General features: G+C 39.7%; 1 protein-coding gene across 1 annotated transcript in view; it reads right to left on the reverse strand.

The window, feature by feature from the left end:
- PLCL1 (phospholipase C like 1 (inactive)) overlaps positions 1-8285 on the reverse strand; it is a 178307-nt gene extending 170022 nt beyond the window's left edge. Inside the window, exon 1 of the mRNA XM_057379314.1 lies at positions 7752-8285. Within this exon, the coding sequence (XP_057235297.1) occupies positions 7752-8024 (273 nt within the window). The 5' untranslated portion in view covers positions 8025-8285. The remainder of the gene's footprint in view (positions 1-7751) is intronic.
- Positions 8286-17272: the final 8987 nt, after the last annotated feature.

The following is a 17272-nucleotide window of genomic DNA, read 5'->3' on the forward strand; positions in this document are numbered from 1 at the left end:
AAATTTTTTCATAGCCTACAATTAAAACCAATTAGCGATCCATTAAATCCATCTAATGAATTAAAATCATGCTGTGTCCACCTAAAATAAAATACAAGTAATTAGGTCTAAGTTACACTGAGAGAATCATCATCAAACATTAGTTTGAGAATTTAGGTCCATAAAATAATAAACTCTGAGCACTGCACTTTACTTGCTTCTAGACTAACTTGGAAGGTATATGATTAAGTCGCCAGCTTCATACTGAAGAAATGTCAAACTGAGATTCTTATTGCCCAACTTATAACTAAGTTACAAAAACAAGCATCTAGTGAACAGTGATGATTTTAGAGCCCTAATTACCCACTACTCCGTTTCTTCTATAGCCATTTCCACACAACTTTGAAATATTCAAACACATTTCCACTTAGAACAGATCTCTGAACACGGAACTGGACAGCAAACACATGCTCCTTTTACCCTTTCAAAAAGTAGCAAATCAGCATAACATAGACCAACCCGAAGGTCAACCAGGATCCAGCAGGATGGAGAGCCTCTGGGGGAAATTCAATATGACTCTAATGAATGTTTGCTGTAGCTGTTTCAACTGGGATTATCTAAAACATGGTGTGTCAGTACTCCCCTGAGCAGGTAACTCTGGAGGAGAACCAAATCTTCACAGTATATATTTACAGCTAAAATATATTTTTTTAAATCCCCTCAGTACAGYASTAAAGAAGTAATACTTAGGTGTACRTTACCTTTTAAATACACCTATAAAYAGAMATGCCACAATAACATTACTTGAGGCATGCTGCCTAAAATAATAATCCTAAGGTTAATTTTGTTAATCTAAGTGGCTCTGGAACAGGAGAAATATTTTATTTCAGTTTGATTCCAGTTAATTTCAGTTAGGGCCTGTACACAGTCTTAATGGTCAGAGACTTTCAACGTAATAAATATACATTAACAATGAACCATGACTAAATGAAGATAATACAATAATCTCAGCAATTTAAACACACTTCAGGAAGGGGATCAATAATCACTTAAAACAAGCTTCTAACATAAAAAGACTCCTCCAGAAAACAGGACTCTAYATAAGTAGGCTTCAAACCCCAAAAGATTTATGATACAGGAAGATTTAAAAACAATGCTCTGATTGCAAATACATTACCAAAGCTATACATACAAAGATTTTTATCAGTCTTCAGAAGTTGCTAGTATTTAGTAAAGACACTCAGCCATTCGTAGCACTTATTTTTTTAATCAAGTTTGAGTAGTCCCTAACCACTCATGCATGTCAAAACCTCCAAGTCACACTGGCTGAAAGAAAAAGAAAAAAAAACAGGCTAGAACACATGTGTAATTAAAARTAGTATTAATCATCCTTCCTCTTTTCTTAGAAAAATCACCCAGTATTACCAGAAATTACACCTACCAATCAAATATGTTGATTAGGTTTACGAGAATGATCAGYTAAATGTTTTACCACAGCAGATATATTATTGGTTCTACAGTAGCTGCCTGCAATTTCATATCTACTATAGGGAAAAATGGGAAAAAAATATACCATTGACACAATTAAAACATTTTTGTTACAGGTGGCATTGATCTCAGTAGAATTACAAAATGAAGAAAATATTAGCCTGAKAAACAGGATTTGCAACTCTGCACAAATATGAAAACTCAGTTTTAATAACAGCTACTTAACATATTTGGAAAACAGCAGAATGCTTTCCTTCCCTGCCACTGCTCAATTCACCAGCACCACTACTTCATCAGAACATTATTTTTAATCATTAGTTATGTACTTCTGCACAAAAGTGGTGATGCATGTAATTTAAAAACAAATCAACCAGCATCACCAACTTCATCCCTTATTCCCAATCGCAACAGCTCCTACCTCTCACCTTCAAACAACGTCCTGAAAGGACCTGCTAAAACTTGTGTTTGCAGACCACTGGATTTGCTGTTATCCTGCAAGAAAGGTCACCTTTCAGTAATTTCAGTGCAAGAAATCACCTTGACTAGTATGAAGTGGTATGGAAAGATACCCCAAACACAATGCTTCATCCATCCCACGTGTTTACTGAGATCACTGGTCACAYGTTGCATTATGTGCCAAGTGGAACCAAGCCACAAGAAATATTGACTGCTAACTCTAGAGCAGTTAACAGACAAGTTTGCTATAAAATCTACTAGAAGCAGTTTGTCCTAGATATACATTGTTTGGGTTTATTTTAAATTTTTCAAGTAGAAAAGCTCAAACAAGTCAGTGTAAAGGCACCCATTGAATTTTAAGAAACTTTTAGCCAGTCCCCACGTTCTCCTTCAAAAGAACATAACTTCAGTAACTTGAATGCAGACATGTCTGGAAATTAGAATTGCTGTACTTTGAGGCAAATGTAACTAACAAAAACAGAAAGTTTAAATTAAACATGAAAAATTCTAGGAAATTGAAGGGAAATAAAATTTCAACTAAGATTCATAGAGTAATTTGGGCAAAAGGTACATGATAAAATGCCCAGCAGCATGACTCCAGGCCCAAATCTGTCTTGAATAGATGCTYAAGAAAAAACACTGGTGTATGGAATACAGGTGTAATATCTYGAAATTATAAACAGCTATGCCATASCAATCCAAAAAAYAGCTCCAAACTGCTTCTCTTCCGYAAAGCTCACAAACATTAATTATAAATAAATAAATWAACCAAGAAGATTATTTTAATTTCTTAGGATTTTTTACAGCAGCAATAAAGGAAAACAGTTTGTTGGGTCTCTTAACAGTTCATTTAAGTTTTTTTTAACAGATACTGGGTTAGAAAAGCCAACCTAGGCTGGTATCCCAGCTACAAGTACATGCCTGGGGAGATATACAAGAAGCAAGGAAGTAATAAGTGGTCACTTCTCTGCTGTGGCTTCCCAGCGTTTAAGCACTTGTAGTTTAGGAACTTTCTAAAGACACATGCTTTTGGTGCATTGTGACATYCTCTTCATCAATTTATCATTTCAAATCTGCTGCAAACCATTTACATTTTTGACTGCGCAGATTTCTGTGGCTGTAAATTGTATGCTTTAATGACATGCTGCATCACGAAATACTGTCATTTATTTTCAACCTCCTGTTGAAGAACTATCACTGGGGYTTTTTCCCTGATTTCACATTCTGTGAAATAGAGCAAATATCAGTTCCCTCTTTCTCCCTCCACAATTTGGAAATTTACATGCATAAAAAAAATCACCCACCAGTTACCTTTTTCCAGATCCATCTGCTGAATTTCTCATTTTGTGGCAGTCCAACATGYTGTTCTTGCCCTTATAAATACCTTTTTAGGCTCTACCACATTATTTAATGTAATCTCAACTCAAATATTCTTTTTTTTTCTACTACATGTATATCAAAGAATTCAGTCATGATAAAAATCACCATTGGACTATCAAGTAGTTGATCAGCRTTAATGAATCTTCCATAGTCATAGTTTCAGATTATTAAGCAGCAGGTGCCTAAATGCAGTCTCACACAACAAAAAGCTATGTAAAAGCTACTGGAGAATCATTACAGYTCTGAAGAAGTCTGTCTTCTGAAAACAAAGTCTTAAATAGTTGCATTGCATAGACAGATGTGGCATGTATTTAAAACACTTAGAAATTCTGTCACCACACTTCAGTACATAAACTGAAAGAAACTAAGCCTTGTTGCTTTTATTGTAGGTTTGTTTTTTTTTTAAAGCTAGACATGTCACTAGAGTAAATACAAGTCTTGAGATAAGACAGCTGACTATCTCAATATACTTTCACTGATGAATTCAATTGCAAAACCCTAAAACTTGCAGTTCTTAGACTAGTAGTGTATTACGGGCAAGGACAACTCAACAGGCTTTTATAGGAAAAAAAAAACCTCTGCATGAAGCAAGCAAATAGCCTTTGGAAGAACTTCAGCAAAAGGTCTCATAGCTCTGCTGTGATTGAAGTTAAAGTCTCTCGAGTTAAAGAGTCTGCAGCTGCTACTTCAAGTTCATTTCATGGGCACAGTCTGCTGTACTAACATAATACAGAGCTGCATTATCTGCTACCATATCTTAAAACAAAGATTCAGGAAGAAAACAAATACATGATCCCAAAAGTTTGTCTTGCGTGCAAACAAAGCAAAGAGAGAAGCCTGATAAGAATCAACAGAGAAATATTTTGGTAGAAAGTTACACAGCATTTCAGTAGCATAACATAATGAATTACACTGCCTCCCTACTCATTTATTAAACTGCTCATATATGGCAACGTCGGAAGGAACATGCCAGAAGGGGAAAACARCATCAGTCAACTGTTTAGAACCCCACACAGAGGAAGACTTACAAAGCATTACACGTAAAGAAAGCAGAAATTCAGTCCTTCAAGCACTGTCTTCTGCTCTCCTAGCCTAAAAGCGGTTGCAATGGGTATTTTTATTTGCGAACAACTAGCCTTGGATTATTCACAAGCAAACAAACAACCAACCCCTAACAAAAAAAAAACCAAAGACTTGGCAAATAATTTAGTCAATGCATGGTCCATCCCTAGGCTTCCTAGAAAACAGGTCAAGTTCTACGATCTCTTGCCATTTCTCTAGTTTTGTCACCAAGCATTCTAGTCTGCTGATTTCAGGTTCCTCATGGCAAACTCCCTTTCTTACTCCAGTTCTGTAGTAAGACCATTGGCCTCCTCTTTGCATTAGGAAAAAAAAACCACAAAACCTAAAAAAAACAACCAATGCACATGTATTAGGGAAATGATCTAATGCAYAAGAACAGCTACAACTATTTCTCATGAATCTTATTTTTAATGTTCCTCAACCTACAAAGCTGTGAACATCAGCAAAGTGAAATGGGAATAAAAATATTCTGGCTACACTTTGTTCTTTTTATATAAATGAGTTCTCTTGTTTCAGAAGCCAAATATAGAGCACATGAATGCACTGAAGATTATTTCGAAGGGCTCATATTTTACTTGTAATATATGCCAAGTGGAATTTGCTGCAGGGAAAGTGTTTAAAGCAAGTCCCTGTTCAGTCTTTGTACTTCACAGCTATACTGTGGATGCCAGAACACTCCAATGTAAGCAAGTCTGGCTTCCACTGGAATGGAACTCTCAGATGCTAACCTTGAGACTTGCARAGTTCCAAAGACAGTTGTGGAAAAAATGCTGTTAAAAGTGTACTTTGACCATCTGAATCTACAGAAATTTAACTTTTTGCTTAATTGAGCAAGACCACTCATGTTTAAAGTACACCTTTAAATAGTTGGGAGAGAAATGGGAAAACAGGGCAAGAGTGTTCAACTCCTGCAGAGTAACAGCTTGTCCTGACTGTACAACTTGCTTTGCTTTCTTAAGTCACATTGTTCAGCAAACAAGATCAGCTTAAAGAAAGTAACAGAAAACTATTAAAACTATAGATTTATATTAATGTATGGACTTTTTAGAGTAAAATAAACAGACCAAATCATCACAAAATTAATTACCCAATTAATAACTGTAAAACATACAATGCTTGAGCAGAAATTCTGCATATTGAAGTCTTGAAAAAAGAAAAAATGTAAATTAGGTTGGGGGATTTTATCTTAATTCCATCTAAACCTGATGAATGTGTCCTAGGACATCAGAAATTCCTGAAAATGCAGATAAAGAAATTGTTTAATTCCTACCCCAAGTTAATAGTATTTTCTAGTATAATGCCACAGGAAAACTGATTCAAAACACTTTCATACACCATTGAGAGAACCTTGTGGGAAAAGAAATGCAATGCTCTGCACAGGATCCCAACAGTGTGGCTTAGAGATACACAGCCTGGGAATTCTYGAGTTCAGTACCTGCTATCAGATACAGCCATGTTATCTAACTTTATCCATCTACTTAACAACTAAATTTAAGATTAACTACAATATTTTTCATTCCACTTTATCCTAAGACCATTCCAAACCCTTACAGTGCGTGGCATAGCTTTCTAGTTTCCAAACTGGATCGATGCACAAAAATCCTTCGCTGTTGTCCAAGAAATCGATTTTCCCCTCCTACAGTATTCAACCCAGCAACCTTATCAGCCCATCCTAGCTATCTTTCTATGCACCCGCTGCAGTTTGAATGTACTATTTCTAAGCAGAGGAAACTGAGTTCACTCAATATTTCAGGTGAAGCCTTATCAATTCCTTGTGTAAGAATGTCAATACTTTCTCATCTCCCACAGGAATCTTCCTCTTAATAAACATCATCCTAGGATATCTCTCAAGAAACTTCTCCCAGTTAGAAGAGTGATCATTATCACTCTCAGTAGAATTGGTAAATCATCAATATCAAGCTATCAACCCATAGTGAAAAYGCTACTCAGTCATTAACAATTATACACCATTTGTGACATTAAAACACATCTACCACGTATAACTGGTATAGTCCACAAAAATAATGATACATTTTTAACTGAAATCCAAGACCGTGTATTTTTAATGTTTGAAACCTTCACACAATTSTAAGAGAAAATATCTCCATACCAGTATAGTCAAAGAACTTTGATCCTGATTAATAAAGCATTCATATATTTATACAACTTCAGATTGGAAGCATTCCCATCACATTCAGTGGATGGCTTTAGAAGACTAAAGCCACCCTTCAACACTTTGCTGGACTTAAAGAGTTAATATTTCAAGGTGAAACTTGCAAAGTATCCTTGAGGCTCTTTTGCATTTAACTACTTCGGTCTCCKCTGACCGTTTAGAGCTTTAAAATGCTAAAAGCAGATCGCTGATCTACTCTTCCTCTGAACAGACATACTAAACTGTAAGCCAAGCATGCATTCTTTGCTTCTTGCATTGAAGTAGAGCTCTGCCCAGCTCCTTCACACATTCACAGATGAGAAGTCTCATTTCCCGCTATTCTCCCGACGCCTTCGAAGTGCAAATCACTACAAGAGGATCACGTGTGACCGTATGCTAAATTAAGTTTGCCCAGGAGATTTCATTCATCGGTTCCCCAGAAACCGGCGATTAAGCCTACATACTTACAAGGAGATACCATTTACTTCAAAACCACACAGTTTATTCTAAAAATATTAAACCGGAAAGAAAAAAAAAATTAGCATAATCACAAAGCCGTTTTTCTTACCAGATCATAACAGAGGCRGAGGCTTTATAATCTCGCCCGACCAGTTAATTTCACATTAAAAGGGCTAAACGCCTGGCGCTGCTCCRMAACAACCTGTACTACAGTCTCCAAACACACGTTCTRCTAATTTGTGACACCGCATATTTTGCTGCTYAAGAACTAAGAAAGACAGCACTACAGAAGCTATTTATTCTGCTTTCCAGGTGCTTCACAAGTATTAAATAAATACACATACGAGCTGCGACACCAAAAACTTTCCAACTCGGCAGGAAGCTGCCCCACGGGTCACGCAGGAGGCGGGGGCGCACCCAAYCCCTGTCAGTGGCGGCGGGAGCAGCACCCCAGCACAGCCCCCGGACAGCCACTGGTTCCGGGCACGCAGCTTGCCCCGGGGGCTCCGGGCAGGCAGCCCGCAGCCCCACCGTCCTTGCTCGCCGCAGGCAGGCAGGGCAGCAGCGCTGAGAGGCGGAGCGGCCGCTTCACCTGCGCGGAGAGTGCGCGCAGCCCGTGCCCGGCAGGCTCCCACCACCCCTCTGCCCACCCCGCCTCCCCCTGCGGSCAGAGGCGCACTGAAGGGCGGCTTCAGCCCGGCAAAGCCGGCGGCGGGACCCATGGAAACTTCCCGGCGGGGCGGCACACCCTTACCTTGATGATGCTGCTCCTCCGCGGGGTGGCCTTGGCCGCTTCCAGCAGGCAGGCGTCGGGGTCGGGCATTGCCGCTGGCCCCAGGCTGCCGCCGGGAGAGCGCTCCGCGGTACCCGCAGCTGAGACGCCGCTGCGGCGCTCCCGCCTTCTGCCCCCGGCCGCCGCCGGAGCGTCCAGCGATACGGGCTCAGGCTCCTCTTCGGCACGATAAGCGGCGTCGGGAGGAGCATGGCCCGCCGCCGGCTGTTCTCTGCTGCCGGCAGCCTCTGCCATCGCCCCGCCGAGCGGTGTCAACTTCTCCGGGGCGCTGAAAGGGCGGGGGAGTCACACGGACGGAGGARCGGACAGCGTCCCGCGGCGCTGCCCTCAAGGCACGGTGGCGGCAGCGCCAACTCCCGCCGGAGGAGCCATGGCCGCCCCCGGGGCAGAAGGTGCCCGCGCGGGACTGCGCCGTGCGACAAAAGCGGAGCGGGGGGCGCGGGGAGCGCGCAGGAAGTGCGGCCACAGCCCCACAGTGTTGTGACAGGMGCCGGGCTTGTGTTGACGGGCGGCGCTGACGGACGGCGCGCTCGGCCAATCAGCGCCGCGGCCGCCCCCCGGCGGAGCAACGGTGACCAATGGCGTTGCGAAGGGGCGTGCCCGCGGGACTCCTGGACGGGCGGTCGGGGCGGTGCGCGGCGGCGGGCTCTGGAGGAGCTCTGTACCACCTGGGCGGCTCTGCCGTGACCTTGAGCGTGAGGGCCTGTGGAACACCGTGCCACCTGTGGAGAACGCCCGTGGGCCGGGGCGGCCGCGGGAATGTTTCCCCGCGCGTGTTTTCGGCAGGTTTGGGCTGCCTCTGTGCCAGAGTCAAAGTAGCATGTGGAAGAGGTGACAGGTTGAACACCCTGCAGCCCGCTTAGCCCTCAAGCGGAGCGCTGTGGTAGGAATAGGGACGCTGCCGGTCGCGGGGGCTGCRGGTGTGAGGGGAACCGTCTGCTGAGGGCGGGCCGGCAGAGCGGGTGCGAGCCGTGAGGGAGAGTTCGCAAAAGACGGCGAAGACTCACGCTGGGATTCATCCGCCTCTTAAAAACCAGCCAAAAGCGAAGCAAGTTGCGTGGGGCTGCGTTCCCGCCGCCCGTTCCCCGCCGCTCGTTCCCCGCCGCCCGTTCCCCTGCCGGCCCCGGCCCCGGCCCGGGGCGGTTCCGCTCCCGCCCTGCCCCTCACTCACAGCACGGGCCCGGCGGGCGCTGGCAGGGCCGACACCGCCCCCTGGCGCTCGCTGCCGGTGCAGGGCTCCAGCGGGAGCCTCCCCAGAACGGGGTGAGCCGTGCTCAGCCTTTGGAACAGTTCGTGCCGGCGTGGTGMTGTTCCTTGCAATCCTTCAAGTGGTATTTAGTTACAATGAGATTATCCACGTGGAGACCTCAGGRAAGGTGAACGGGGGTGAACGGGAGTGTAGCGAGGGTGAAAGTWCGGGAGAGAGAAGTGAGGAACAGATTATCATGTGAGATGGAAAATAGGACGGGTAGGACTTGGCAAGCTTGTAGTCCCTGGGGATGTAAAACTATTCAAAATTACAGTTACCGGCTCTAAAGGTATTAAGACTCTGTGGGAATATTTATTTCACCCCGTTTCTAAACTAATTCCCTAATGAATGTGTTTGGCACCTGTTGGCCCTCATTGATTAAGGAAGAAAGAGTAAGAGAACCATCTTATCCTAACCAGTCATTGTCTACTAGCAAATGCCTGGCTACAGGGCATAACTGCCACTTAAACAATGTTTAATTCATATATGTATATACATACACAATATATAAATTTAAAATTCCATATTAGAAAAGGACTTAACCCCAGCCTGCATTGTACAAGAGAGAGAACACCATACGAAGTCACTGCAACAAAGGGGGAGGAAAAAACCAACTAATAAAAGCTTCTTACATATCCACATACTGCCACAGACTGACCTAAGAAGACTAATTTAAAGACAACAGAGAAGGTGATTACCATGCAGTGTTTAAATGGAGGTAATTATTGCTTCWTGCAGAAACATATTGCAGTTCTTTCCTATATTTTGTAAAATCGTAAGAAGTTTGATCATTGGTTGAATTATTTGGTAACAGCACAGTAGCTGTGCCATRGCTGAAATCTCCTGCATCTGTATCAGAAACTATGCAGTGTTGCACAGACAGATGCATATAATACACTAAAGACATATCTAACATATCMTTTCTAGGATATGTTTTACACATTTAATATTAGAGAGAGATTTATTGYCAAATGCATTGTCTTCTGGTATCAAAGGTTTAAAACCACTTAATTCTCACATATTACAACCTTTGACACCTCRAGTCTTCAACTGGAAATGGTCTACAGGGAATCTACAAATTTTAAGTTTCATGAACAGCAAATCTAAAGGGAACACTGAACAAATTGTAATTTTGATCTATTTGTCCACAAAATGCAGAGGTTTTATGATTATGTACAGTACACCTAAGTGAGGGTTTAGTTAAATTGTTCTCCAGAGGAAAATAAAAAGTTGGCCATTTTTCTGACTATATATCTCTGGAGGCTTCTGAGGCRTCTGTATCTATCTGCTTCTGTTTGTGGAGAACCACAAATTGTGAAGGAAAAGAGCAATTGGTTTTGATAATTCTTGATGTCTAATAAAAAAAGAGAATTGACAAAAAAGAAGCTTTACAGTAAAAGTACCTGCATAAAAAATTTTAAAAGCAGGATTAGTTGGTGGTAAGTGTATATGAGGTCTCTGTGTTCAGTTTCAAGATGGTTTGATGCAGTCCACAGTACAAAAGCACTGCTGTGTTGTCTACACTTCACATAGGGAGACATTTTTGAGAACAGTYAGAGCTCACTCAAASAAAGACAAGTTGATAGATAAAAMCATCTATGTGTTTGCTTGAACACGAGTTGCTAAGTGCCTGCAATATCTATTTTAAAGTGAWTTTTTTTTTGTACRCTCAGCTAACTCCATCTCCATCCTTAAAGCACACAATTGTTCTTCAGTGGGCGTAGTTTGTATCATAAWSTGGCTGAAAACAGTTGTCTTGGAGCTGTGCTGAAGTAAAGTTTACATAAGCCAGTACTTTCACCTAGACATTTCATTTTGGAAAGCTCTTAAAATTAAGTGTTCTACTGGGAGCCAAAAGTGGTTTTCCTGTACCCATTGAACAGGGCTGATGAAGTGTGAACACTGACATAATTCCTGTCTCATGAACATCTAATTTGCAAGGCAGAAAAAGTAACAGGGAAAAAGTTTTAATTTCTTCAAGTATGCATTCACCCTGATAGCAAATCATAACTAATTTTAACATTGACAGGACTTTTGCAAAGCTTTTGATAAGAAAATGTTTTGCTAGGTCTTAAAGAAGTGGTTTTTTTAAAGTTCTTAGTGGCTATTGTATCTGTTGTTACATCATGAATGTGATATTATAAAACAATAAAAAAGGAATTATATAATTTATTTATRCAAATATGTACTTTTTGCTAAGCTTCACTCACACTTTGGCAAAGCAACCCCAAGTCGTATTTTGCCTTTAAAAATAAAATTAAGCTTTTAGACTGAGAAAAAAAACGCAAGTTGAAATCAGTGTAAAGCAAACACAGTTAAATCTTGATTTTAAAACATACTGCTATGTTTTCAGTTTTTATTTTTTAAATATATTTACACTATTTGATTCAATGCCTCTTATTTTTTAATTCTTGTTTTGTCTTGCATCCAGTGTCTTTGAAAAAGTCTCACTATACTTACACAACAAATTGTATTCTCTAGGTAGTATAAATGTGTTTTCTCTAACTTAACAAGAGACTTTTGTGATGTGTCTCTACCTTAATGATATTCTTGTTCCATCTGAAGTCACTGATGAATTCTTTTCACTGTCTGATGGTACTTTCAGGCGAATCCAGTGGTTTTAATAACKAAAATGCTGTGGTTGTAGAAGATTCCTGCAAATTCTTACCTCTGAGGAATAATCCTTYATTTTAGCCATATTGTTTGCCCAAACAGGTACGCCAGTTAAGTATGAGAAAATGTAAAATCAGGACCTCAAATTAGATCATGTTTAATCCTATTTCACAGCCTCTGCTTACTGCATAGACCCAGGCCCAAGTCTGAATGGAGCCCAGGTTAGGTAAAGCCTGAAATAAACGGGAGTAAAATCTGAGATTCTGTGAAGAAATTCTGCAAAATCATAGCAGATAGTAACAATTGAAACAAATTTTGTAGACAGAAAAGACCAGATTCCTGATAAGGAAGTGTTTCTTCTACCAAATTTGGCACCAGGTATAAAGAAGAAGGTGACATCAGAATTTTTTTTTAAGGGAGAAGGGCAATATGTCATGTGTTGATTTAATTTCGAAAATAACTRAACATATTCTTCCTAATCTGATTTTCAAGATTGCATTTCACTTATATAAAGATTCACAACATGAGTCACACTCGCCTTCAGATTTTTGGCCAAAGTGATTGAAGTTCGAGAAGTTAACAAGTAACTGAAAATAAGGTTTTTAATGGACAGCCTGAGATAATCCAACAAGTCATGCTACAGCCTAGGGAAAATATACAGATTGTACTCATTTGTGTAACTAGTGAAGCTTTCACAAGTTTCCCATGTTTACTTGCTAGTTGTTTAGGGAGGGAAGAGAAAGCATGTTGTATACATTATAACAGAAATTGTCTTGAGGATTTGAAGAAGTCTTAAAGATCAATTCTTATTCAAGTCTAATGATACTTAATAAAAATGACTCTTGTTAAAGGTAGGCGGTTAATTCCACTTAATGAGAACATTTACCAATGACTGTCTTTCAGAGTTYTTTTTACTCTCTGATCATTGCTTTTAGTATTTGTTCAGCTGTTCCACATACATAGAAATCTAATTGTAGTTCTTGCTAACTTTCAGGCTAYATGAACTTGTTAACTGTTGTTAGGATTATGATCCAATAGATGTATGCCACTTCCTCCATTCTYTGGTAATTACTTAGGAGTAGGTTCAAGTGTATTGTGTCACAGCATTTCACATCCTTGCTAGCTAAATGGATGTATTCAGTGGTAGAAATGGACGTGGCACCATGGTTCCCACACACTTACCTACACTTTTTGGGATAATTTGGATTAGCATGAACTGCACAGCTGCTGGGGGAGCAGCATTAGTTCTAAAYGATACCTATTAGCCAGAGATCCTTCTTACTGAGGATAGAAAGTATTCTGGTAATATCTGAGTTCAAAAGCTACTCTTACGGTCTCTAATCTTGACACCTCAGAAGGAAATTGCTACCAACATGAGCAGGAGTCATATTCATAYCTACTTTGCAGATAAAGAGTTTGGAGGAAATCTGGTCAGTATATCAAGAACAGAATTTAGGCTATTCTTCTGCCTGTTAATCAGACATACAACCTTCTTCCTAACATGTGCTCTCTGAAAGATTTTGCATTGCTTAACCAGTTTTGGATATAAACAGGTTAATCATGAGCATCCTGGGCTRTTGAGGTGCTGAGCACTAGCCCAACAATCAGGAGAAAAGAATTAATTTAAATTCTTTCTGAGGGGTCCTGACAATGATGTGAGGGAAAGTATCAAATAATCCAATAGGAATGGGTCTGTATGGGGAGAGYGTTGGTGATGAAAGCCTGACATCTATTCCATTTTAGGGTGGGGYACAGGTCCCATCCCATGGATAGAATAGCATGTTGGAGAAGAGAACAATAGCTCATGGTTTCAACTGAGAGGCCAGTTTACACTGAGAAACTACTCTGTGATGTGAACCAAGTAGCTAAGTTAGGATGATCAGGAGATCTGCTTCAAAACTGCACCTTGATGCAAACAAAAATGCTAAACTCAATGCACCCAAAGCAAGTAAAAGTACATTGCTGTCTTTAGATTGCCTGTGCCTGACTGGCCTCCCAAGGAAAAAGTGGAAAGAGCTGTGCCCACACTTGCCTCATTTCAAAAAAAGCTGGTTTCCTATAAAAAAAAAAAAATCAAGACAGTGTTTCCCAACGATACTTTTGACAGCTTCTACACTGCCTATAAATGGTAGTATATGCAAACAGACTTGATACCCCGTAAAGTCTTCCTTTTTGTACTGGAACTAAAGTTTTAGGCAGGCTGGCCTAGTCCTTGATACCACTTCCAAACACAAGGTTACATGAATTTGCAAACTCGCTGCAAATATTTATGTCTGTTTTTTTTTTTTTTCATGTGTGTAAATTTGGCCCTCTTAATTCATTAGAAAAAGTCAACTCAAAGGAAAAATAAAGCAAAAAAGCAATATGATTATGATCACAATGTAAGTCTCGAAATAACTTAAATTCCTTTGGTATTAATTGAACAGGACYTTAAGAAGATTAAAAATATTTTCCATCAGAGATGAAGTATATTTAATCTTCTATTGCAAAATCTTATGTTCCTTAATGTCAGGTTAGAAGATTATCTAAGGACATGGAAAAAAAGCCTAATGACTAATGTAAGTAAGCTTATTTTTCTGAAATGTGCTACTGTGGGMGTACTAACATGCATAAATTGAAAGAATTGTTAACCACTATTGGTCTTTTCTGAGTGGGGTTAAATAAGCTGGTAGTTCGAATCTATACCCTATCCTAACTCCCACTGTGTCTTACAGCAGAATTTGCAAAACTGAAGCATTCTGCAAATACAAGGCCAGGAGCATTTTTCTCCCAAGTGGATGTTTTACAGATAAACAACAAAATGTGTTGGGTAAACTTAGAAAGTCACCTGTTTGCTCTGTGATTTGGAAGAATTCTGTAATTCCAACCAGTAACCCTTTTCATCTAATCTTAGATGTACGTCAGACTTGGTAGCAAGATTTGGGAGATTCAGGTATATTAACCCCTCAGGCTATGCTGCTGTCCAAMGACTGCAGGGCTTTTCCCATATGTACCCTGCAAGTGTGATATCCAAAGATGCCAAGAAATGGTTCTGTGAGCAGACACTACACACAATGAGCCTCAGTGAGCCATACTTGAACACATCACTTCTYAAAGGCTTGTGATTTGGGGGACAATAGGAAAAAGCTAAGGAAGAATGGTATCTCTTGTTTGGTGAATCCCAAGGTCTACAGTGTGGACCAATMTTTACAGTGGATTATTTCTTATGAGCCACGGCAAATAAAACAAATGGAATTTAAATTATCTAATTTTCAAACACTTAAATGCCTTGATCTGAATGGAAAGCAAATGGTAAAAAACATTTCAGAGCTCAMAGATGCTCTGAGATTGTATTCTACAAAATGCAGGAGAAAAAAAATAATTAATTGCAAACTGAGCAAAATTAAAAAGAAACAAAGCATAAAAATCCTGTAATYRCTCACACAGGCAAGATAAGTGATCTCATAAAGCTGGATTATAACTGAAATGTTAATATGGAAAATCCTCTTCAAATTCAATGTTAAGTAGGAAAAGAGTAGCAACCATTTGAAAAATCAATGCTTTGAGTTCTTGTTTTTCCTATGTATCTAATATTTTTCTTCTAATAAGAAAGACAGATACAAGAGGAGGTGAGCAAGAGTGTTGTTAGGGCAATCAGAAACTAATTAGGAGGTAGAGAYAAAGGTTAGAGAGAATGGTGGAAATTGGGATAGAGTGAGAAGTCACAGCTCATAGAGAAGGGAGATGTGCCCAAACCAAGAAAGGGAATGTTGTGGRAAAAGGGCCTGTAAGATGGAAATGTCATATAAGAGAAACACGCCCATTTGAATAAATGGATAGCTTATCAGAAACAAATAATTTCTTTCTGCATTTTTCACATGGCACTGGCCATAACTTTTTTACTCAGTGGAACTCCTTAGGTGACCACCATCACAGCTTCTAAGCTCTGTTAACTCCCTCGAGAGGTGTCCTCTAAGTCATTCAATCCCTAAGAGTTTGGGGTTTTGAGTTTGGGCTCAAGGTGTAGAGAATCYATTCACAAGCTTGTAAGAGAAACGATTGTGTACATCTTCATAAATTACAGACTTTTATTTTTCATTTAATACAGTTGTGGCCCATGCAGCAGAAATTGAAGTCAGTCTTTTAGTAACAGCCTAAGAGACATTTTTATGAMATTTAGAGYGGGAAGTAAGTAATCTTTCATCAGRTACACCTTCTGATMAGGATATATTAATGCTTATATTTCCATGAAAGAATCTTAACATGCTGCAAGGAAAACTAGCACTGTTATCCAGATAGAAAACAATGRAGGCAAAAAAGGTAGCATGTCTTTTGTAAGGTCAGTGAATCAATCAGTGAAATAGCAATCTGTTGTAAGGCCCATGTATTACTTATAAAATCATTCTTGTCTTTCTGTGCCTGGAGAATTCTTTTCCTCCTTTCTCCTCCCAATTCATTTTTTGTCCCTATTTTTCTTAGTTGCTTTTTTTTAGTTTATCTTTCCTCACTTAACCTCTGCTTTTCTCTGATGCTAAAAAAAGGACAAAAGGCAAAAGCCTACAGGAACCATCACAGTCAGACTCTTGGCTTTGTCCAGCACTGCCTTTTAATTTGTGGGAGAGAACAGCAGGAGAGATTATTTCATGCTGTGTATATTGCTGACATATGGAATCAGGAAAAACAGTTGCACTCTTGGCTTCCTTTGAGAATGGCTCCCTCAGCTAGGATTCAGTTCTCTTAATGAAGCAGCGAAGCAGTACCAGGGCAGCCCCAGCAGCCTTTGTTGTGATATTCAAATCCTGTATGCATGGCAGTATTTCTTACCAGCTCTACTTGTAATCTTGTTACATTTAAAGGTGTGTTGAATTTTCAGGTTTTAAACCAGCACAATAAAAAATAGCTCAATCTTTCTCATTTATTTGCAAAAGTCCTATTTTTGTCAAAATTGTCTTATTTTAAATGTAAATGTCCCAGATTAAAGGAGGAGGTATAATGTAGAAGATATGRCAATTAAAACTATGTAAAATGTATTTTAATGTCTCTGAATGTTTGTTTATTCTTTTAGCTGTTCTCACTTTAAATTCCCCAAATCACAAGCACATGAAAGGCTTGGGCTATTCTGCCTTTCACATCATTAAAATGTCGTGCTGTTCTTAGGATAAGCTTTGTTGCTGTCTGATAAATATTCATAAAAGTCAATGAATGCAATTCAGCAGAGTCCTGTAATCTCACCAAATAACTACTTCTAAAAAGTCACATCAGCTCAGCTAAAATTGCCTTTACTTTTATCATTTTCTCAACTAAAAAAAAATCAATACTAAGAGTTAAGCATTATATTGTTACATATTACAGGCACAGAATTATTAGAATCTCTTCTATGATTGTAGTTTTAATTCTGTGTGATAAAAATAGTGCTGCAGAAGCTGATAGATGTTGAAGCAACACCAGAAAAGTAAGGAGCAGTGTAGGATCCTGTAAGGACTACAGGTCTGTGCCCTAYGTCAGAGAGTTAAATAATAAAAAGGGGCTTTTTGGGTTAAGTGGGATGGGTATAATGTGCATAAAGCAAACTTAAGCAAGATACAAATACTTGAATTCAACGAAAATCTATTGTAGACATTGTAAAGACAATCTTTCTTGA

The sequence above is a fragment of the Malurus melanocephalus genome, unplaced genomic scaffold, assembly GCF_030028575.1.
Source record: "Malurus melanocephalus ecotype Western Australia unplaced genomic scaffold, MMel_1.1 scaffold_401, whole genome shotgun sequence".
Classification (NCBI taxonomy): domain Eukaryota; kingdom Metazoa; phylum Chordata; class Aves; order Passeriformes; family Maluridae; genus Malurus; species Malurus melanocephalus.